At 48.9% G+C, this 24,373-nt stretch overlaps 1 protein-coding gene across 5 annotated transcripts in view; it reads left to right on the forward strand.

The window, feature by feature from the left end:
* The window catches only part of LOC138569309 (acyl-coenzyme A synthetase ACSM3, mitochondrial-like), a 770,966-nt gene that overhangs the window by 683,494 nt on the left and 63,099 nt on the right, over nucleotides 1–24,373 (forward strand). For all 5 annotated transcript variants that reach the window (XM_069647172.1, XM_069647174.1, XM_069647173.1 and 2 more), the window contains one exon: nucleotides 21,077–21,176. In XM_069647172.1, the coding sequence (XP_069503273.1) occupies nucleotides 21,077–21,176 (100 nt within the window). The remainder of the gene's footprint in view (nucleotides 1–21,076; nucleotides 21,177–24,373) is intronic.

A 24,373-nucleotide genomic window follows, 5' to 3' on the forward strand; every position in this document is an offset into this window, starting at 1 on the left:
AGTAGGACTCCGGTCAGTTTCCTCAACGGCGTGGATAGCAATCTCGTCATTCCCAACAAAGGTGCTGTGTATCTCAGTTGTACTACTTCTCCCACGATTGCGGATGTCGTGTCTAACACTCGGTTCCAGAATGGGGCTACTTCAGGGCATTCCCTTGCCAGGAGTATGAAGCTCGCTGATAGAGTACCACATCTCCTGCATTCGGCCTGGGTGTCGGGATGGTGTTTATTAGCTTTTTCCGGTGTATAATAGGTTTGGTGGAGGAAATTAAAATGGATAAGTTTGAGCCGGGAGTTAAGTGCAATTTTCTGGGTCTGATTCAGACTGTAGCCCCAATCAACCTCTGATATACTTGCATTTAGCGCTCGTTCCCATCTTGTTTCCGCTCCAGAGTTGACAGGGGTGTTCCGGTGGTCAGTGCTTTGTAAATTTGCGACACCAGCCTGCCTTCCCCCTGTGCTTGAATGACATCATGCAGTAACTTCCAGGTCGGTGGCTGTCTCGGGAAACCAGGCAGGTGGGTCTGCATAGTGTATCGAGTACGGAAGTAGAGGAACACGTCCAGTGCTGAGTTGCCCCCTTTCTGTTTGGCTTGGTCAGGGGTCAGGAAGCCCTCCTCTGTGAATAGGTCTCCTAGGGATTGTATGTGTAGCTTTTCGACCCACTGGTGAAACACTTTCTCTGATGTTAGGGGGATTCCAGGAATAAACTTGACTGGCAAGAGGGGAGAGTACCTTATCTGCACCCCCAGTTTATTTGCTAGCGACTTCCAGACCTTGTATGTTGTGAGCATCACGTTCATTGTGCGATTGGGAACGGGAAGTTGGCTGAAAACCACGGCAGTCAGGAAGTTGGGAGTTGCCAAGGCCCTCTCGACCTGTACATGGGGGCGAATTGTTTGCTTTGCGTAACAGTGGCTGAGGTACTGTGCTTGGGCTGCCCAGAAGTATTTTTCCATTTCGGGGAGGGCTAGACCACCGCTGGACACGGGAAGCGTCAGTATTGTGTACGCCACTCTGGCTGGTCTGCCAGACCACAGTAGATCCAGAACCAAGCTTTTCAGCCTTTTCAAGAAGGATTGTGGTAGTAGCAGCGGGATATTGTTGAAGAGATACAGTCATTTTGGCAGCATTACCATTTTGACTAAGGAGGTTCTGCCCCAGAGTATCAGTGGGAGCGTCTTCCAGCGCGTGACCTTGTCCTGTAGGGACTTAAACACCTCCTCATAGTTGTCCCGGAATACCTTTTGTGGGTCCAGTGACAGTTGGATTCCAAGATAACGGACCCCGAGGTTCTCCACTTGAGTCCGAAGTCGTCGGCGAATTGTTTCGTGTCTCGGGTCAGTGGGAAGACGACTGATTTTGAGTGATTGGTTTTCAGTCCGGAGGCCGCCCCGAATCTGATGACTTCCCGCATGACCGGGTTCAGATTGACTTCTGGATCCCTTATGAATAGTGCTACGTCGTTGGCGTATAAGGATACAATGAGTTTGTGTGGGCCGATGGTGAGTCCCATTTGTTGGCGTAGTTCCCGCAGGTTGGAGGCCAGTGGCTCCATTACCAGAGCGAATATTAGTGCTGACAGGGGGCATCCTTGTCTCGTACCGCGCTGCAGGTTTATTGATGCTGATTTTGCCTTGCCCACTATGATATTAGCTTGTGGATTGGTGTACAGGAGATAGACAAGTTTGATAAAGCGGGACCCCAGCCCCATTCTGGTGAGAACCATGAACATGAACGGCCACTCCACTGAGTCAAATGCTTTTTCTGCATCAAGAAAGGACCGCGATTGCCTGGCCTGTAGGGTCTAAAGCCTCGATGATTCCAAACATTCTCCGGATGCCGAAGGTCGTATTGCGGCCAGGTATGAAACCTGCCTGGTCTGCTAGCACTAGGGCAGGCATCAGGGGCATCAATCTATTCGCCAGGATCTTAGCAAGAATTTTATTGTCCAGATTGAGCAGGGAGATCGGGCGTTACGAGGCGCATTCGTCTGGTGGTTTTCCTGATTTGTGTAAAAGAATGACATTGGCCTCACGCGAAGAGTGAGGAAGGGTCCCAAGCTCTAGTGCTTCCTCGTACACCGCTGCCAGCAACGGAGCCAGGGGTTCTGTAAAGGCCTTATAAAATTCTCCCGTTAGGCCGTCAGGGCCTGGTGCTTTGGAGGGTGGTAGGGTCTTTATGGCTGCTTTAATCTCTTCCTGTGATATTAGTTCGTTCAGAGGTTCACGTAGTTGATGTTCGACCCAGTAGAGTTCTGTGTCTTCCAGATATTCCAGGGGGAGGTGCGAGTCTTTCAGTAGCTTGGCACTGTAAAGATCTTGGTAGAATAGGCTGAATTCCTCTGCTATCTTTTCGTCAGTGTGGACCTCTTCCCCTTGCCTAGTTCTGATCCTTTCGATTTGGGACTGTTTATTGTCGGCTTTAATTAGATTTGCCAGAAAAGCTCCTGGTTTCTGGCCCTCGCCGCATTGGCAGATTTGGTTGGTGCGGTGTAGAAATTTAACCTCACCTTCCGCTGCGTCGTTGAATTTCTGCAATTCCGTCTTCAATGCCGCTGCAGCTTCCGGGTTGTCTTTGTTCGCGTTCTGAGTTTCAAGCTGTTTTAATTTATTTTCGCTGTTTGCAAGCTCGCCCCTAATGAGCTTGAGAATGCCATTTTCTTTGGCAAGGCAGACTCCTCTGATAAAGCATTTAAAGGATTCCCAAATTATGCTTGCCGAGGGGACCAAACCCAGGTTGGCTTCTAAGAGCACGTCAATCTCCTCTCTTAATTCGGAGGCAAAGACCTCGTCCCGCAGTGATCCCTGTTTGAAGCGCCAACGTTGTAGCGGTGGGGTGAGGCTAGCTGGCTTCAGCTTAAGGAAGATTGGCGAGTGGTCCGAGAGTGTTCTCGGGTGGATGTGGCATCGGCCACACGCCAGGGGGCTGTTAGTTGAGGTAAAAAAGTAGTCAATTCGGGAGCTTGTATTATGGACTGTAGAATGAAAGGTGTACTCGCGCCTTTCCCCATTGGAGACTCTCCAAGTGTCCTGTAAATCAAATGCTTTGCAGATTTCCTTTATCTGGAGAGCAGCTTTTGAGGTTGGTTGATGTATGGCTGATGATCTATCTCTCGTGGGGTCCATAACCGTGTTCATGTCGCCGCCCCAGACAACCGTGGCCGGGCCGAGCGCAGAGAGCTGTGTCAACACCCAGCCGAAGTTGTCAGGGCCATCCACATTCGGAGCATATGAATTGACAAAGGTCACTTTCTGACCTGCGACGATGCCACTCACCAGTAGTGCTCTGCCTTCCTTGTCTTTTGCCGTGTGCAGTAGTCGGAAACTGAGCCGCCTGTGTATGAGGATCGCAACTCCTCTCGAGTACGTGGAGTAGGATGAAAAGTATCTGTGGCAGCCCCAGCTTTTGACCCACTGGCGGTCTCTCCCCGGCGTAAAGTGCGTCTCTTGAATCAGGGCCACGTCTACATCGAAGCGTCTGAGATAGTGCAGAATTTTCCTAGATTTAGCCGCGATGTTACCTCCTCTTATATTCCATGTTAAAACGTTGAACGGGGCAACTTTGCTTTTATTTCGGATCTCATTTCTGATTCAGCGGGGCGGCCGTGGTCTGGTTGAGCCAGAGCTGCTGGCTGGGTCTATATGTGAGGGATGGGAGCCACGATGTGATGATGAATATGGCAGCGAGTAGGGAGCAGGCGGCGAGCGGGACAATCGGGAACTGGTGGCGTTGAACTTCTCCATTAACTTTGTAATATTCAAACTTCGGCAATCCCCAACTGGCCCAAGACGTAGCTCTCCCGAGGGTGGGCAACACTGAACATGCTCACCGGGAGGTTCCGACTTTCCCAACCCCAAACCAAAACGGCCCTTGGAGTCGCCATGCCGAGACGTGTGGTCCACACCTCACCGGGCAGACTCCACTCAGGCTAACAGTAACTTAACAGTAGCTGAGCTAGGGGCACCCGGGGTCTCCCAAGTGTCCCAGCCCCGACTTGTGCTGCTGTAATGGTCTGGCCCACTCAATGCTGCTGTGCCGGGTCTTGTGTCCAGCTGTGTCCAACCGTTTAAGGAGGGTTCCTGGGGATTCTATCTATCTCTTTGTGGTCTGGGGCGAGCCTGATTCTGATCCGGGAGCCCTAGACGGTCCAGGAACAAATTTGCTTCATCTGGGATTTGGAAAAATTGGACCTTTCCCTCGTGTTGGACTCTTAAGCGTGCTGGGTAAAGCATGGAATACGGCAGTTGGCTGTTGCAGAGTCTCTGTTTGACGCTTGCAAATGTTTTCCTTTGTGACTGTACTGCCGGGCAGAAGTCAGGGTAAAAATGGATTTTGTCCCCGTCGTGGCTCAGTTCGCCTTTTTCTCTGGCGAGGCGGAGCAAGGAGTTGCGATCTCTGTAGTTCAGCAGTCTCGCTATTATGGGCCTAGGGGGAGCCCCTGGAGCAGGTCTTGTCGCGGGAATCCTGTGGGCTCTCTCGATTATGAATAGGCAGGATAGGGCTTCGCGGCCGAATAGAGTGATGCATAAGGCTTCCACGAGATCTTCCATTTTCTCCTGCGTTTGATGTTCTCTCACACCGACTATCCGTAGATTATTCCTCCTCGACCGACCTTCGAGGTCCTCGCACTTTGCGGGGGTTAGTTTCATTTGCGATTCCAGCTGCGAAACTCTATTAGTTAGGGTTGCCGAACTGTCATCGAGATTTGACACCCTCTGCTCCATCTCGTTTAGGCGTTCGGCCTGGGAGTCCATACGGTGTTGCATGAGATCGACTTTGGACGCGAGACCGTCCATTTTGTTACTCAGGCTGCCAATGCCTGCTTTTAAGTCAAGGAGGATTTCTTTGATTTCAAAGGGGTTCTCAGCCACTTCATCTTGGTGGGAGCATTCGGACGATGAAGCTTGATCTTCTGGGTGGTGAGGGGCTCTGGGGGTCGGGCCACTCTCAAAGTTTAGCTTCTTCTGAGATTTATCGTTTTTTCCCATCTTGGCTGTGAGAATGGAAGCATCGAAAATGGGTTGCAGGTGGTCTAGTTGTGCCTCGAACCCCCTCGGGACCCACCTCCAGATCGAGGGGGCCGCGGCTGGTTTTATGTGGTGCTTGATCAGCAATGCGGGGTGGGGGGCGGATTACGTCGTGCGCTGTGCTCTTCCACTGTTAGCGCAGCCCCCTTGGTGGGTTTCAGTGGAAGACTGGCGTAGGAAGTATGTTACCCGCTATGCGAGCAGGGGTTGACTGTTGAGGCGCTTCGTTGGCTTGTGTCAAAGATGTTTACAGAGGCTTTCTGCCAGCTCTTCCTAATTCAGGGGGCGAAGTGTTGGACAATTCCTTGTGCCCCTGTTTTGTAGTACAGGGCAGAGTGTTGGTCCGCGGGAGGGAGGATGCTCCACCCCAAGTGGTGGGGTTCAGGTCGTCTGTGTATGCGGAATGGTTTGCCGGGGGGCGCTGTGCTGATTGCTTGCCCCTGCCACTGCGGGTGAGGCCGCCGCCGAGTCCCGAAGGCGGAGGGGGGGGGAACAGCGCCGTCTCCTCACCACTCCTTACCTCCGAGGGCCCCGGGAACGGCCCCTTCGCTCGTCGCCACTAGGTGGGTTTGGGGGTTCTTGCTGGGCCGCTGGCCGCCGTCCGGGGTCTGTCGCTCCACGGCCCTCGGCTGGGAAGCCGGATGCCGGAGCCGCAGGTGCAGGTTCCTGGCGTGGGGGAGGCCCTGGCGTCTTACGGCCGACTCTTCCGTTCTGGCGATGGCTCCAGGCGGGGGGAGGGGAGTGGTCAGGATCTCCCGCCGGCCCTCCGCTGCTCGACGCGAGCTCCCCGGGCCGCTGTCGACTCCTTGCCAGGATACTGGGCCCCCGTCTCGTGGGTGGCTGGGGGGGCGCGTCGGGCTCCGCAGTGAAGGAGCTCAGCTCTTGATGCGCGGGGCCGAGTGGCCGACCCCGCGAGTCACGGCAGCCGGGCCTCTCGGGCCGAGTCTCGGGCTGGGAGCTCCGATTTTACACAGAACTTCGGGATGGCATAGCTGGGGACATCAGCAGTTCGTGTACAGGCAGACTGGGGGTCAGTAACACCAGGATCCGCAGGATTTTCCAGGATTGATGCGGGGCTACGAGGGAGCTCTGACCTAAGCGGCCATCTTGGATGGCCCTCTAACGACCTCTCAACCCTATTTGTAATGTTTATGTCCTGATGAGGTGCACCAGACGGAAATTGTACAGACCGCTCTGGTTGCCCGAAACTCAAGTCGACAACACCATAGAGCCTACTCCTCTCAGAGTTGGCTCTAACTTGGGTTTTACATAGACAAAATGTGGGAATTGATATGTGTTCATGAGTAACCATGTTGAACATCTACCCAGTGTTTTACTCTCTTAAAATTGTTAAATAGGCACCTCTGAGTAACCAAGATACCAACCCAAATAGATGGGATGTTCTGAGTCACAGAACAGAACTATCAGGATTGCGTGTATTGCACAAGTACGAGTGGTGTTTTTTGTATGTATGGGGATGAAAGAGTATGTGCGGATTGATATGCGAGATGTGAGTCTTTTTTGTCGGTGTGACAATAATGTGTGTTTTTGATCATTGGTTTTTAATAGATTTGTTATTAATGTCTTCGATATGCCTTTTTGTAAATGTGTTTTATGATCAAAATATGATTAAATAAATAAAATAAATGAATTCCGACATGCTGCCTTGTGTCTAAAGCATACACCTATTAAATGGGGTCGTTGTGTTGGAAGGAATTACGCAGCATTTTTTACGCATTAATTGTATGGATTCATAGGAGGGTGTGCACTTATCTACGGATAATTGCAGTTTTGTTTGGTCTTTGGACAGTATGTAGCAGACAATTTTTTAACAATCAATACCTTCAAGACAAATGTACTAGTATTACAAGCAGGGAGAACAGGCGGTACTTCTGCCTAGCGGTTTAATCAACAGAGTATTGAAGAAGTAACTAATGTTAAATACTTGGGCTTCCGAATCTATGGTTTGTCTGGCAAAAAAATCTCTTATTTAGTATTTAATTGCTAAAGCCAAGCGATTGATGCGCCAAATTGAAGGCACTTTGTAATCGCTTTGGCAAATTCTCACTCATACCTGTGATTAAGTTCTATGAGGCGAAAGTGATTCCTAGTATTTACTAAGGGCTAAAACTACGTCACCAGTTGAGTGAATACAATCTAGACTATATAGAAGGGGTAATATGGAGGAGCACTTTGTGTCTTCCACAATCAGTATCAATGGTTATAATAAGTTTCGAGTTGGGCCTGCATTCTAATGTACTATGGAAAAGACTCCTATTATGCAATAAACGTATGCATCCTCCTCCAAATTCAATTTAATGGGTGATGGAAGCTAATAATCTTAAGGTTGTCAACTCAACTTTACACATTTGTAGGGTTTGTCTGGGAAAGATATCCCTCTATTTAGTCGATATAATTGTAGATCTTTCCGTGGGCAAGAAGCAGTGGTATTACCAACATTGGGTGCAGACTTGTGATAATGTAGGTGCCTACAAAAGATGTAAGGAGCTTGTACGGAATCATCGCAAAGCAGGCAACGCTGCCCCATACATTTCCATGGAAATTTGCAAGATCTATCTTATGCTTCTGTTTAATGTTCTTCCCACTTTAGAAAATGGATTTTTATGGAAGGAGAAAAGCCTCAATTGTCCAAAAGGTCGTTTTTGTCAAACATGTACTGAGTGTTTAAAACACTTGACTCTTGATTGTACTAAGTTGGAGAGTTTGCGATTAACTCTTTTTGGGCATTTTATACATAGATTTAGACTGTCTCCATGGGATTTACTGTGGGAATGATTTTATTTGGGTCATTGCCCTAGGTCGATTTTACTTGCATTATTTTCGATTTCACTTACAAACTGGATTATTAGATTCTTAGGCAATCATTGATTATAAACCTGTTTTAAAGTGGAGGCGCTCTGGAGGATCTGTAAATGAGAAGGTGGGATGGGTTAAAAGGTGAAGAGGGCGTAGGATAGTGAGAGTAATGGTGTATTGTTGGCAGCTTCAACCGGGTGCTAAGCTTTGATGAGAGTATTGGATCAGTGTCAGTCCGCGTGTGCTGTTGGTGCGGCTTATGTGTTGTTGCAGTGTGAAGTGCGTGCAGCTGGTTGTGCGAGAGATGGTTGTGTGAGTTTAAGTATGCAGAGAGTTAGAGTTTATATTGGTTAGTGGGTTATGTGACATTTAACATGCAAGTATTCACAGTTCTGTCTAAGTGTAGCACTTGCTGCCCTATACAATTCAGTCTGAGAGTGGCACTCACCAACCCTCACAATACCATCCAGATACCGCACAGGCCAATGTTCATAAATCTATCCAAGTGCGGGACATGGCAACATTCTCAATTCCTTTTAAGTGTAGTGCTTGGCAATCTTCAATCTTGGCAATTATGCACAAAATGGTTTTATTATTAGATGAGTAGTAACGTGAAATGTCTCTGATAGATGTTAATATATCACTCCGTATTTGTATGACTTATTGTATTTATTTGTCTGTTTTAATTATGATATTTGTTATGTATATATTTATTTATTGTGAGTTTAAAGGGTGTTATTACACCAAAAAAGTGCTGAACAGAACGGATTGATTGAATTTACTACACCTCATCAATCTTGCTATTTTTCTTTGAAAGATTTTGCATAGAGCATTATGGGTCGTCCTCATGACAGCAGTCTGTTTTGGTGCCGATTTATAAGAAAAGAGACAGAAAAATGCCAGACAACTACAGACTGCTGTCTATTTTGGATGTAACAGGCAAGTTATTCAGATCCCTTTTGTTAAAGGAATTGCAAGGCTGGGTGAAGACATCAGGAGTCCTCAAAACATATCAAACAGGCTTCCGTCCCGGTTCATCTACAACACATAATGTAAGGATGTTAGATTGGTTTGTGAGGGCACAGTAGGTAAATTTAGACCATCCCTATATGTGACCTATATTGACTTCAATGCAGCCTTTGATCGAGTTGATCGTGCGATACTTTGGCAAATGGTGTTGAACATCGGGTGCCCAGATTGGCTGGTTTACACCATTCAGCTTTTGTATATGAACACTCTGGCTAGGGTGCGGATGGACAATGAAGGAGGTGTGCCGCGATTGATAGGAATCAGCGGGGGAGTCAAGCAAGGTTGTGTGGTGGCTCCCCTGCTGTTTAACCTTTACTTAATGGATCTCCTCCCAATTTTTAGCCAAGTCCAACTGCCCGCCTAAACTGGGAAACAAACATGTAGGCAGCATGGTGTATGCAGATGAACTAGTGATGTTTGATCACATGTACAGAGGTATGAGAGATACCTTAAACACACTAAGTAATTATGCACAAGAAAATAAACTTGTAATAAACATCATCAAGACTAAAAGCATGTTGCTTACAGGTAAAATGGTTCATAGGCATAAAATGATTTCTACGCTGGGAAGTGTTGATTATTTGGATAGTTACACCTGCCTGGGCTTAGAAATGAGCAATGACAACTGCTACTCATGTATAAAGGAGGCCAAAATAAGTAAGGCATGGCAACTCACGCATCTCCTCCATAAGTTTGCAATGAAGACAGAGGGATACATGATTGAGGGTCTCTAAACTCTTTATAAGCAATGCTTTTGTCCTATTATTTCGGATGGGTTTAAGGTGCTCACAATGAAGGATGCCGGGTGGCTAAATCGATTGGAGGGTTTATTTTGGCACAAGGCTTTAAATCTGCCACCAACAACTCCCATGGAGTACTTAAGAGTTGAGTTGGGGATTGTCTCTTTAAGTACTCAAGAAGAGTGGGGTACTATATGTGAAATCTAGAATGTCTCCTGAGTGCCCGCTTCTGAAGGAGCTGGGGAATAAGTATGAGTATGAAATTGGTGGACACAGGAATAACATCAAAGCTCTAAATTTAGACTTTTTTTGAAGTATTAATTGGGTGCCGCGGACAGAATTCTGGACCATTTTTGATTTAATAAAGACCTGTCTTTATAGTAAAGCAAACTTGTGGGATTGGAATACAAATTATATTCACTTGTCCAATCTACACAAATATAATGCGATGGCACAGGTGTCTCACCGTTACATGAAAACAGAGTCCTATTTGCTCCAAATTCTGAGCCCTGCTGTAATACATTTTTTGGTGCGACTTCCCTCTATTAACACTTCAGTGGTCGCAGCTAGGAATTCCTTACAAGATGAGGTTTTGTCATCTATGCAAATTATCTAACCACCTAGAAATGGCGAAGCATGTGCTTAGGCTACTGGCCTTGGTATATATGTGCTTACTCGAAAAGTTTGTACACAACTATGACACGATCAAATCCGAGCCCTTTTGGATATATTACCTTAACTCCGAATTAGACACATTGCACATTGCACTTTACTGGGTATAGCACTATGTGGAAAAGCCTCTGAAAGCTCTGAACCAGTGACTGTATGAGGATCTAGGTCAAAGTATAAGAATTACTGGGGTCGTTTTTGTAAAGAGTAATGAGGTCCTGAACATTTATATGTATTTCTTATGAATTTTAGGAACCCTTGGGTCTTTTAAGGATTTAAATTGTTTATTTGAATTGTTTAATTGTAATTGTGGGTGAACACATTATTTTGATAATTCAGGAATTGTAGCTTTTAAATTGAACATTGAAAATTTAGAAAATTGAAAACGGAAATTTGTTTTTAGGTTGACTTAAAAGTGTTTCGTTTTTTGTAGCGTTGTTTGTACTTTGTGTTTTCAGTAGCCTTTTTATTCACAAATTATGGTCTGATCTATTTTAAATTCATTAAATAATTTTAAGACAAAATTGTTACTGTTAACACCAACGTTATTATTGCCATTGTTGTTGTTTGTCATTGATGATGATAATATGAATAATTTGTCTTTTTCTCTTTTTGTTAAAGTTCTTTTTGAACTGAAAACAAATCATAATGAATAAATAAATAAACCTCATCAATGACATTGTTGTGTATGGCTGGTATTATTTAGTTTGTTATCTGCCACATGTTTATGATTTAGTTTTATTTTGTCCAACTATATGTGTACTGTTAATTGTAGTGTTTATTTCACAGAAGTTATGAATAATTGCATATAAAAATCCTTTGAACTTTTTTTCTGTATTCATGAATATTTATTAAAAAGATTATATATAATTTCCAATATAATTGTTTTTGCCTTTACAGACTCAGAATGAAAACTCTTGAGTTAATAACATATTGTAGAGTGAAACAAACAACATTATTAAATGTTTTGTAGCTTTTAAGCCTGGTTCTCCATAGGGAACATGGTTTTGGATGTGGAATTTTACCCCAAGTCCCCAATTGAATTATATGAGGTTATCGTATATTTTGGGGAATGTTTTACTGACAGTCTGACAAACCGAATTGCACTCTGGCATTTTCTAGACTATAATAGTCTATTTAAGAAGTAGCAGAGTGGCTGATTGAACATCACACAGCAAAATCCTGAAATATTTAAGCAAAAGCCTGGCATTATTGAACACCCTGGATTATTTCAGCAATACATTGTATACTTTGTCATTCATCGAGTTCAACTCCTTATCATGCAGTATACATCCTCAATGAACTCCCTAGATTTTTTTTTTTAAACTTTGGTTTTATTGGCATTTTGAATAATATAACAAGCAGGCTACATATGTGATCACCAGTTGTACACGATGCACTTGCCCAACAAACTCCCCCCCCCCACCCACCCTACCGCCCCCCCTTCACACCCCCCTCCCACCACCCCTCGTTTTACCAACTCGAACCATGACATAGGGAGATTTGGACTTTTCTTTTGCATCCATTACTTTGGTAGTGAGTGTGAGCGTCGGCGCTCTTGGTGGCCGACGGTCGGCCGAATGTCCCCGGGCCGTGGGCGCCCATTCCGTCCCTAGGGTCCCTGGTACTTTTTGGTACAGTCTTTCGGCCTAGACCCCCTGAGCCCCGCTCAGCCCCCCATCAGGCATCAGTGCACATCCCATCCCCAGGCCTCCCTTACCCCCTGCCAATCTTCAAGGAATGACCCAGAATCATTGTTCACCATGGCCGTTAGTTTGTCCATTAAAAACAAGTTTTTCAATTTCTTTAGCCAGTCAGCCTTGGACGGGGTCTCCGGGCTCTTCCATTTCTGTGCCAATGCCACTCTCCCCGCCCGTAGCATCGTTTCCCACATTCTGGGGTACCTGTAGAGGTCCGAGGTCTCTGGCGGGAGGCCCAACAACACCGTCAGGGGGTCCTGGGGAAGCAGTTCCTCTGTGACCTCAGCCATCCAGCCCCTCACCTCTGCTCAGTACGCCTGCACCTTCGGGCAGTGCCACCACATGTGGCCTCGTGAGCCCCTCTGGCCGCAGCCCCTCGGGCAATCGGGGGACACCGCCGTAAACATTTTAGACAGTTTCACAGGGTCCCTGTGCCATCCCTGCAAAATCTTAAAGTTATGTTCCATATCTGCCGTAAACAAATTACCGTGGAAAGCAATTTTGAAGATCCTCGCCCAGGCGTCTTCCGAAATCACCTCCCCTGCGAGATCGTTCCAATATGAGGGGAAGCCCCTCCGTTCTACCAAATTCACAGTGTTGAGGATTCTATACATTCCGGAGACGGCTCCCTTTCTAGAGGTCGCCATATCAAGGAACTTCTCAAAGGGGGTCAGCTGCCTCTTCAAGTTCTCTCCCCATGCTTGGTCGCCGAGTATTCCCTTCAGGCGTAGATACTCAAATACGGAAAGAGACCCCCGCCCAATGGCGTCCCTTAGGTCCTCATACGGCAGGAATTCCCCCTCCCGGAACAGCTGTCCCGCCCATTCTAGACCCGAATCAGACCATGCCTGTGCCTCGGAAAAACCCCTGTTACCTAATCTGAACGGGTGTCCCCAGAGAGAGGACATTGGGGATGGCCACGTCGTTAGGTGCGCGGTCTGGGGGCCCTCCCTCCAGACTGCCCAAAGAACGCCCAAGGTGGGATGGGATTTCAATCTGTTCGGGATGAACCTGTGTGGTGCCCAGAGAAGATCGCGTACCTTGAGGGGGTGAGCGTCCATGTCCTCCAGGTAAGACCAGTAGGTGCCCATCCCCTCCCTCATGTGCTCCAGGAGGACTCGCAACTGGGCGGCCCGGAAATAGATCTGGAAGTCAGGCAAGCCGAACCCCCCCTCCTCCCTCGGCAAGGTCAAAACCGCCCTCGCAGTCCTCGGGGTCCTGCCCTGCCAGATAAACTCTCGGACCGCATTCTGTAGTGTCCTCATGAGGTGGTCGGGAATGTTGGACGGGAGAGAGGTAAAGAGATACAGCAGGCGCGGCAGCACGTTCATCTTCACTGCCGTCATGCGGCCGTACCAGGACAAGATCATAGAGCCCCACCTCCTGAGGTCCCTGGTAATGCTAGCCAGGGCCGGGTCATAGTTGACGGGGGACAGTTGGGACAAGTCCCTGGTGAGGAGGACTCCCAGGTAGCGTATGGAAACCTTGCCCACTGTGATCCCATGAAATGTGCCCACGGGGTCCAGAGCCGGGTCATTTACCCGCATGGGGAGAAGGACCGATTTGGAAGCGTTAATCTTTAGCCCCGAGAAGTGCCCGAATGCGTTCACCAGGGACAGGAGGGGGGGGGAGGGAGGCGCCGGGGTCCACCAGGTATGCCAGGATGTCATCGGCGAATAGGGAGAGCTTAAATTCCACCTCGCCCCTCATTATCCCTCTGATCTCCGGGTGCGACCTCACCGCTATGGCCAAGGGTTCCATCGTAAGGATATACAACAGGGGGGACAGTGGACACCCCTTTCTCGTACCCCGTGAGAGGGGGAAGGGGTCCGACAGCCTGCCGTTCACTTGTACCCTGGCCTTCGGAGCTCTATAAAGAGCCGTCACCCAACCCCTGATGTGTGCACCGAATCCCATTCTCTGGAGGAGTAGCTCCATATATCTCCATTCGACCCGGTCGAACGCTTTCTCCGAGTCCAGAGAGAGGAGGCTCGCGTCAAGCTCGGAGTTCTGGGCGTGGTGGATTAAGTTTATAGTTTTACGGATGTTGTCCGAGCCCTGCCTACCCCTTACGAACCCCACCTGGTCCCCATGGATCAGTGCCGGCAGAATCTTCTCCATCCGTTTCCCAATGATTTTGGCAAGGACCTTGACATCAATGTTTAGTAGGGATATAGGGCGGTATGAGGAACATTCAGTGGGGTCCTTACCTTCCTTGGGAAGGACGACAATTATGGCCTCCATCATGGAGTCCGGAAGGGTCCCCCCCTCTAATACCGCATTGAAAACCTTAGCTAAGTGTGGGGCCAGAGTAGAGCGGTACCGTTTGTAGAAGGACACTGTGAAGCCATCCTCCCCGGGGGAGGTCCCCGCCTTCATCCCGCTAATTGCGTTACCCACCTCCTCCTCGGTCACCGGCCCCTCCAGTCCCTCGGCCATCTCCCCGGACAGGGCCGGTATCCGGACCGAGTTGAGAAACCCCTCTATCTCCTTGTCCCGCCCGTCACATTCCGAGGTATAGAGTTTTTCATAATATCTCCGGAAGGCCTCTCCTATGTGGGGAGTGTCATGGCCCATGGTCCCCTCCTCACTCCTCACTGCCTTTACCATTCTTTCCCTCTGGACCTCCCTCAGTTTCCAGGCTAGGATTCTGTCCGCTTTGTCCCCCTTTTCGTAATACTTCTGCTTGACCAGTTGGAGGCTTCGCTCCGTTTTGTGCAGGAGGAGGTCTCGCAGCTGGAGCCGATAATCGGTCAGCGATTCAAGCTGACCGTGATCCAAGGGGGCTGCTGAGGGCCCCACCGGTTGGAGTTGGGCAATTTTCCCCCTCAGGGCTTTCTCCTGGGCTTCCCTCACTCTTTTGGCCTGAGCGCTCATTTTAATGAGAAAGCCCCTTATTGTGGCCTTGAAGGCGTCCCATAGGGTGTGTGGGCCCACCTCGCCATTGTCATTAAATTCGAAGAATTCCGTAATAGCCTCCAACACCTCCTGGGCACGGACCTCATCTTTCAGCAGGGAGTCGTTACATCTCCATCTCCCTCTGCGGTCGCTTAGCCCGCCCCTTGCAATGGTGGTTCGAACCAGGTCATGGTCCGACCAGGGGACGGGGTCGACCTTGTGGCCCGAGACATACGAGTGCAGGGACTCGTCCACCAGGATGTAGTCAATTCTAGAAAAGGACGAGTGGGTGGACGAATAATATGTGTAGGAAGGAGTACCCGTTCTGGGGGAGGGGAGCGTGTCCACCAAGCCCAGCTCTGCGTTAACCATCCGGAAGGACCGGGCCATGTCCACATCCGTGGGCCTGGAAAGCTGAGGGCCAACACGCCTTCTGTCTAGGTCGGGGTCGATAACCATGTTGAAATCGCCTCCTACCACCAACCCCCCCCGGGCAAAGAGCTTGAGTTTCTCCGCCACCCCCTCCCAAAACTGGGCCTGGCCCTCATTGGGACCGTATATCCCCGCCAGGGTGAGCGGGGAGCCCTGCAGGGATCCTCGTACCAGCAGGTATCGGCCTTCCGGGTCTTTCACTATTTCCTCTTTCACAAAGCCCACGTTTCTCCCCAGAAGGATAGCCACCCCTCTCTTCTTGGCCCCGTGGGACGCGCAGAACACCTCTCCTATACCTCCCCCCCTCATCGTGGGTTCCTTCCCAATGAGTCTCTTGCAGGAAGAGGATATCAAGACCAGCCCTCCTGAATTCTCTAGAGACCAGGGACCTCTTCGTGGGGGTGTTCAGGCCCCGTACATTGAGAGTGCCCACTCCCAGGGCCGGCAGACCCTCAGCCGTCATCTAGCAACTTCACTCTCCGTGTCGACTCACCTACACTACCCTTGTTTGGATACTCCCATGGTTGGATCCTTTGCACCCCCCCCCCCTCCCCACCCCTCCCGGAGGGCCTGTAACTATTCCCCAACTGCCCCCCGGACCCCCCCCAAACTGAAACCCCCCAACTCCTGCGTTGACCCCCTCCCCGGCGTCCAGCCAAATTGTCCCGCCATATCTGGCTTTTGGCCGAACCACCAGCCCGCTCCCCTAGCCGGGCCGATCGCTTTGGAAGCTGTTCCTCCTGAGCCCCCCGGGCCCCCCAGGGCCCCACCCCTTCAATACATCCCGTATACTTGCTGTTCGTCGGGGCGTAGGAATCGGTACAACCACACGCACCGAACCGAGTTGTCCCAACCTGTATGCTGCGACCCCTTTCTCAGTCATCCGGGTCTCTCCGTTCCCCGTCTTTAGCTGGTGAAGGCGTATTCATTTTTCTGAACTTTCGTGCGCCGGTTCGCCTCCTCCTTTCCCCCGACGGGCCGGGCCACTAGGTCCAGCCCTCTCCGGCCCCGACGGGCCCCTCCGGGCATTCGAGTCCGTCGCATATTCCAGCAGGGCTCCCCGGATGTCCTCTTCCGTGACCAGGGTGGTTCTTTGGCCCATGTATTCGAACGTCAGGGAGAAGGGGTAGCCCCATCTATATCGCACTCCCTTCTCCTTGAGTAGCTGTGTGAGCGATCGACACATTCTCCGCTTGGCTAACGTGTAGGCGGAAAGGTCTTGGAATATTGAGACCTGGGCATTGTTGTAGGTGATTTCTCTGGCTTTCCTGGCTTCCTCCAGCACCTTCGTTTTCTCTGAGTAGTAGTGGAACCGGACCAGTATCGACCGGGGGCCCCCCGATCTGCCCCCCGCCCTGTGCACTCTGTTGAACGTAGGTTCCGTGGTCATCTCTTCGGCAAATAGGAGGGTGATAATGTCCCGCACTGCTCTGATGACGTCCCTCTCTGTCTCTCCTTCCAGCTCCGGCACCCCGAAGATTCTGAGGTTATTCCTTCTCTCCCTGTTCTCAAAATCGTCCATCTGCCGGGCTCTCTCCTCGTCTCTCTTTTCCAGGGCCTCCAGCCTCAACTTAAATTGTATGTCTTGGGACACTGATGAGGATTGATTGGTCTCGACCTGAAGCAGTCTGTCCTCAACCTTTTCCACCCTCTGGTCCATTTTTTCGAGTTTCTGGGCTATGTCAGAGCGCATGTCCCTGATTTCTTGTAGGATCGAGGCGAAGCCCCTCTCCATAGCCGACGGGGGGGGAGCCGTATCCTCCGACTGGGCCATGGATCTTTTGAGGCCCAAACCGTTGTTGCCCCTATTGGCTTCTTGAAAGCGGTACCCCTGCAAAGTCTCTCTCCAGCTCATCCGGTATATGTCCCGAGGGCAGGAGGGTCCGCCTATCGCGCCCCCGTCAGGGGGGCAGGTGGGCCTCCCCGGCACGGGCCTCAGGCGCACCCGTGAGATGGGCCCCGCGCCTCGGGGAGAAAGCTTCACCAAGCTGAGGGCGGGCACACGCCCCACCGTCGCCCGGCGGGGGCCTCACACCCTATGTCGAGGTCACTGTGGCCAGCCGGGGTCCGTCCTTGCTTTTTTTTTTTCCCCCCGGGGGGGTCCCGGGAGCAGCCGCCCCTGCGGGACCCGGGCTCCGGGACCCACGACGGGGGGGTCGCAGCTCTTGTCCCCTGTACAATTAGAACAGATCCCCACAGTGGGCGGGGGGGATCCTTCCGGGCGGGCACTCGCCCCACCGTCCCTCAGCGGGGGCCACTCACCCGGGAAGCAGCTAGAGGCAGGAGGGGGGCCAGTGCTCGAGCGCGCCCCCTCACCTCCGGTCTCCGGCACGGATCCAAAGACTCCCCATGGGGGTCGCCGCCCGCGGATCCTCAGCTCCGGCGGGGGAGGAGGGGCCCGTCCTCTGCAGTGGCCGGGCCAGAAGGTGCGAGAAGGCCTCCGACGCGACCCGACGGGGGATTACTCCGGGTCCGCGCTGTCCCGTCTCCACTCCCTGCTCCCGGTGCTGGTCTCCGGCTCCATTCGGGGCTGGCTTACGTTCCGCCAGCCTCTCGCCGCGTGTAGTCCGGAAATGCGCCGGAAGGCTTTGCTGCCCTGCTGGTTCTGCGGCCGGGCGGGCCACGTATCTTGACTTCCCGCGGCTCACGCGGGACTTGATCTCGGGCTTCCCGGGGTCTGCAGACTCCGTTCTTTGGCTTCGGGGGTGCCCGGGGGGTTGCTCGGCCGGAAAATGCAGGTGGGCCTCCGGGGGGGTCTCAGGGGGGGGCTCAATACCCTCTGAAAGACCGGATCCGGCGGGAGCGATGCGATCAGGCAGCCATTGCCTGCGCGCCCCCTGGTGGCCTCGAACTCCCTAGATTTACAAATAATACCGGAAAATCAGCCATTATGTTTTTCCAGGCAGGGAAACAAATAAGGAAATTGGCAACTATTTTCACGAATTTTAATAAAATTCTGGGTTTGACTATTTGGGCGTCAGATTTTCCTGTAGTTCCCAGTGCAAAGTACAATGTTAAAAAAAAAATGCAATACAGATTTATGAGATCATGTGAAACTCAACCAGTGTGCATGGCCCTTAAAATACAGAAGACTAAATTTGTTGCAAAAAACAGCTTTTTTGTCTGGGGCTTTTAGGTCCTAACCAGTGTACAGGTTATCAAAAACAACTTTTCTAAGAAAATCCTTGCTCTGCCATCCAATTTTGCTGCCTACGTGGAACTGAACCTCCCTTTTTTAACGGCTGATCGCACTTTGGTTTCATCTGTGGAACAATTCTAATAAGGCACTAACACACTTTATTCTCAGTCTGCGTATCTAACTCAAACTCAAAGGCCATACCCTGGTTACAACATATTCGGGGTCATCACAAGTTGGGTGGTAACCCTGAAATGCGGCGGTAACGCTATTATCGCCGCATTTAAGGGTCCGCCAAAACACTAGTTTGGCAGTATTTACCCCCAGCTTCTCCATTGGGTCCAATGGGGAATGGGGAATTCCCGAATGGGCCCAATGGGGAATGGGGAAGGACCATTCCACCAAACCCGTGATCCGGCACTAATAGCTCTGGAACTGTTGGCGGTAGCGCTATTAACACGGGCCGAATCCTGACGGGAATACCGCTGGGATACCGCCCAACTCATGATGCGGCCCATTAAGTCTTATTTGATCAAGATAAATGCACTAAGTCACTTTAGTAACGAATTGCATATTCGCAAACCATGTATAGTTGCCCTAAAAAGACAGCTTAATGGCGCCATAATTGAGCAAAGAGAAGATAAAGAGTTACACATAAATTCAAATCGTAACCATATGATACTCACCATAAATGGCATCTAGGTATATCTCCTCAGAGAAGTCCCATCACCAGAATAAGGTTTCATAAACTACCCTTAAGGGCAGTAGCATCTGTGTAGTCCGATCATGATGATTCAGGTTGCCCCTTTGTGGGGCCATCATTGAAGATTTACACTATTTTCTTTTCTTCTGCCCAATTTACACCCAGTTTCGACAAAGTACCTGATCCCAATTATCAGAGAGTCTTGCTTTTGGCAATGCATTCCGGCATAGAGAGAAGCCTTACATTTCAGGAGTAAGATAATAAAGCATGTAAGGGCTAACTAATATACACAAGATTAACGTTGTCTATAAGGGCAGAAGTATAGATATGAATTAATATATTCTACTGAGTCTTTAAGGTCACATAGTATGAAATGTACATTCATGGTAATAATCGTGTATATGCTTTTTAGTTCCTGATTATCCAATTTGAGTTATTGACTGATGAACTGTTTTGTATTTTATAATGCTTTCATGACATTTTCGTGTGACATTTATTGTAAGTCAACTAGCATGTGGTGGCAGCACCCTTGAATATACTAGAAACCAGTGCTATGTTGTTTTCTGGCAATTTGTATTTTATGAACTAGCACAGGCATAATGACATGTCTATAGTTAAATGCTGCATTTTACTGTGGCAGGCCTGGAATTTGGAGAATTGTAATTTGCTAAGAATTTCAGTTCAGAACTTCCTGAATATCCTGCAGATTTTTATTCCAATTTCTTTCGAAAAGTTGTGCTATAAAATGCACCATTTCTACCCATTATTATTTGGGTGTGGGCACGACCTGCTTACACCATATTGGGAGGCGTTAGGATGCCTTGTTCGAATTGGGAGCTGGCATGTCTGCCTCACCTGTTTCAAATTTGATGAACCAGCACTGACTGGGGTACACAATAGTTACTTGTATTAGTCTAGGAACCTAAGGTGGCAGATTGAGAAGAGAAGAAGTTGATGAGTGCCAGAAGGCTAATCCTTCCACTTGTTAGAGATTTTGAAAAAGCAGCAATATAGAAGACTAATGCATCGGGTCCCCATCTTCCTACAATAGAGAAGAGGGCAGACCAGTGAAGTATCCTGGGGGCTTCCCTGTATCGCTCCTCTGTCCCTTCATTGATGCCTCCCAGAAGGATGATCCTGGACTTTCCCTCGTCCCCTCTTCCCACTAATACTCCTACCTTCATCCCCCCACCATCCCCTCTGGGGTGGCCATGCTCCCACCCTTGGTCACCCTTGGTCAAGTCATCTAGGTCCCATCTCCAAAGCTGTGAATCAGCACTTTGTGCCTGTCTGGAGTGCCCTCCCTGTATCATGGATACGATATGTTGGGGCATTGGTTATGGGCTGATAAGGCTCTCCCTCATGGGTTGGCTGGAGGAGCCGATGGAGGGACTTATCTGCTGCCCTGCGCAAGGTAGTTGGTGCTTCACTGTCACTAAGCAGCTTCTAAGCCTTGCCAATCCATATCTGCTCTCTATCCCCTTCCAGACTTCATATACAGTTGAGGTGTATGCGTAAGCATCTGCAGCTCAGACTCCTCATTGCGGCTACAGCGATGAGTCACATTGCCACACAAATCCTGGTGTTCAGTACTAATGGAGTTGCTTATAAATCTTGCTTTTTGGAATAAATATTGTCACTTATGAGTGTTCACGTCATTTTCAAGTTGTAGCACAGTGACTTCACCAATGAAAACAGACCTCTTAATGATCAGGATCTTTACAAATATTTGATATTAACGTATTTGTCTATGAGAAAAGGTAAATTTTCACTATTGTGTTTCTCCACAAGCAAAGGCATGATTAAAAGAACTAAGAGTTTGAAAATTTCAGTGACTTACTGGTCCTGTTTATGCCTTTATGTTACTCTATGCATTCTGCATATACTTCTCCCTTTCTTATCATGACATATGTTCCTTTTCAGCTACCGCATTGGTCCATTTGAAGTAGAAAGTGCGTTGTTGGAACACCCAGCAGTAGCGGAATCTGCAGTCGTCAGCAGCCCAGATCCTATCAGAGGCGAAGTAATACACAACACACCTTTTTATTGTTTTGCACACTCTTATTGGAATTCATAATGTTGGGATTGTGAGATTTTGCATTCCTTTCAAAAGAATGTAATTTCACATTTTTGATATTATAGATTATTTGCATTATATTGTGTTATTAGTTTGTGCTTAGTACTTGATCAATAACCACTGCATTATCATAACCAAATGATTGTTTGACTATCTGCTAATATCCACAGGAATATCTCACAATATTTTATAAAAATATATTATACAAACTAATAAACTATTCTCATCATTCAAGAAGCTAAAATCTATATTTTATATCTAAATGAAACTATAATACCCTAATTTCTTCTGTGTTCTGCCATCACTGTTGGATCTCAGGATTCTACAGCAATTATTTATACAAACAGACTGGACCTGTCATGGGGGAACAGAGACCCTTCCAGAGCTGGGTCAGGAGACCTAACTGGGTGAAAGCCAGAGCCAGCCTTGTCCCAGAAATGGGGGTCGAGGGAAGTTGGGGGATGCAGAGGGGCAGTTCCTGAAACCCTCTCATTAGCCTTGACTGTTGATTCGGTACCACCCTCTGTCAAACAGTGCCTCCCATTACTTGTCCTGGGCAGCGTTCTCCTTTATCATGTTTAGGGCAGCAACTCCCAGAATGCACCTTGGTGCGACCAAGACAACTCGGGCCAGAACCAGGGGAAGACAATCGAAAACAGAAATGATATGGATTCAGCTTTTTCTTTCCAAATTGAGATGAGACTCCCAACCTATCAACCCCAGAAAGATCCCATGCGAATGGTAGGGAAACACAAAATGGACTGAGACTGAGAAGAGACTACATGAGAACAGAAGAGACAGAAATGCTCCCCAAACTGAATTGGAAGAAAAACTCAGCAGCACATGAAGAAAGTCACAAGGAAAACAAGCAGCCTGAAAACCTGGCTGCTACTCAGCAAATGGAGTTTGAAGGGGGTGCAGAAGTTTGAGGGGTTTTTAAAGCTTTGCACCTGCATGACCCAACCCCTGGGAAAAGAATAGCCACAAATTAGCCCATATAGTTAGGGGAGCACTATAATTAATGTTAGTAGGTGGGAGATAGAACCAGGAAGAGTGTGAATGAGGGACAGAGTGTGGGCTGTAGGGTTCATGTCAGGAGGCGTGACAGCGGACCAAGAGTTCAAGCATAGGATGGGCAGTGGAGTGGATTGCTGAAGAGTTGCTGGTGGAGTTGGTTTACAATGCAGGTGAGGTATAGGTGTGAAGAAGAGTGGTACCAGTTGAGTGTAGTGTGGTGAAGGGGGTGTAAAAGGTGAGTGAGACAGAGAGAAAGAAAGAGCGAGAAGGGGACAAGTGTAGGGGGAATTAGATTGAGAGAGTGTGAGTGATACAATGTGTGTCTGGTAGGATGGTATGGAGAGAATGAAAGGTGGGAGCTGGGCGAGTAGTGAGTGTGGAGCGATTCAGGAGGGGGATAGTTGGAAAAGATAAGTGGAGAGAGTGTGGTAAGATTAGGGCACAGAGGTCTAGATAGAGGATCACATGTAGGCGAGAAGTGAGGATATGGTGTGGAGAGTGGCAAGGAGAGGGATAAGAAGAGGGGTGAGGAGGGGGCAGAGAAGAGGGGTGAGGAGAGAGGAGAGGGCCAGAGGAAAAGAGAGATTGTGAACATTGGCGGGACAGAAAGGTAGAGTGAGGATAGGATGATGACCGGAGGGTGTGAGTGAAGGTGGAGGAGGGAGCGGAGCGAGTGAGAGAAGAGTTGAGGGTGCGGTGGAGGGAGTAGTGAGATCAGGGTAAAGAGATAGAGAGAGCAGGTGCATGAGAAAACGGACAAGGGTGTCTGTTACAAGCACAAGACAATGTTGATTCCTATTGAGCAATCCTGGGGGAGTGCTAGGTTAGGGACCCCTTAGAAGATCCCCGGAGGGAGTCAGATAATGTTTTCACCTTTTAAAAGACTGCCTTTGTTACACCTATGGGTCTTTTCCAATTCCCCCTCCTACCCCTGGGGCTGCATAGGACCCCAACAACCTTCAAAAGTGCAAAGATACCATACTGCAGAATCACCAAGCTTTCTGCAAAGCCTAACTAGATGGCATTGTGGTGTACAATATGAATTGGACCAAGTACAGGAGACCTCTGTATCTGTTTGCTTAAAGCTTCAGGAATACAGGGCGTCAGGCCAATCCATCAAAATACTACTTGGCTCAGTCCTCCGTCAAATATCTAAGTGTTTCAAGTTGGAAAGGCAACAGTTGAAGCTCAAAGAGCAAAAGCTGAAAGCATCCAGAAGATCCTGACTCCTAAGACAAAGGAGTTAAAAGATTCCCTCGGCCTTGTCAACTGCTACCGTTAATTCATTCCAAAATGTTCAACTATTGCCAGACTCCTATGCGAACAGCTTAAAAGATCTTAATGTAATCACATCCAGTAGACCGAAAGTAAAAACAAAAGACTTTAGGATGTTGACAAATTCCCTCTGCCATCTCCACTCTTAATGCCAAACTTTAATGATCCATTTATCCTGCAAACGGATGTCTCGCCAGTAGGGTTATGGGCAATACTTTCTCAAGTCTGAAACGGGATAGAGCAGCCCATTTTCTTCCTCATTTGAAAACTCCATCCCCATTACAGCACTATACCATTACTGAACTTGAGTATATGGCTTTGGCTTTTAAATGGGCCATATAATCCCTCCAGTAGTAATTCACATTAGCCACTGATCATGTGCAACTCTGTTCTCCGGGCAGTCATTTTCTGTCAGAAGCAAAGCAGCATGTCGATGTGTTGATTATTTAAGTAGCCCCCTACCCCACCAACCCACGGCAGAACCACAGGGGTGTCCGAGAGAAAATGGGGTGAAATGTGATAAAGTATCCTGCCTTATTTTGGGGATATTTAGTGTGGTGACCTTGGAGGCTGAATACCTTCCTGAGAGTGTGGATAATGAGCAAATGAGCATGGGGTGGTATGATAGGATCGCCAGGTCACCGCACTTATTCCCCAACATAGCACATGCGACTGGCACATGTATAATCAAAATGCTACTCATCCTTTAATATATGTGCTTTTGTTTGGGACGGTCAGGAGATCCCCAAGTCTCCCAGCGTCCCTGGAAGCAACACCTGTGAGCCAAGAAACCCCCCAATGTAGTCACCCAACTTCCTGCAAAGCAACATCTGCATGCGGGGAACGCCTAG

This window comes from Ambystoma mexicanum, chromosome 2q (genome assembly GCF_040938575.1).
Source record: "Ambystoma mexicanum isolate Mex_15411 chromosome 2q, UKY_AmexF1_1, whole genome shotgun sequence".
Lineage (NCBI taxonomy): Eukaryota > Metazoa > Chordata > Amphibia > Caudata > Ambystomatidae > Ambystoma > Ambystoma mexicanum.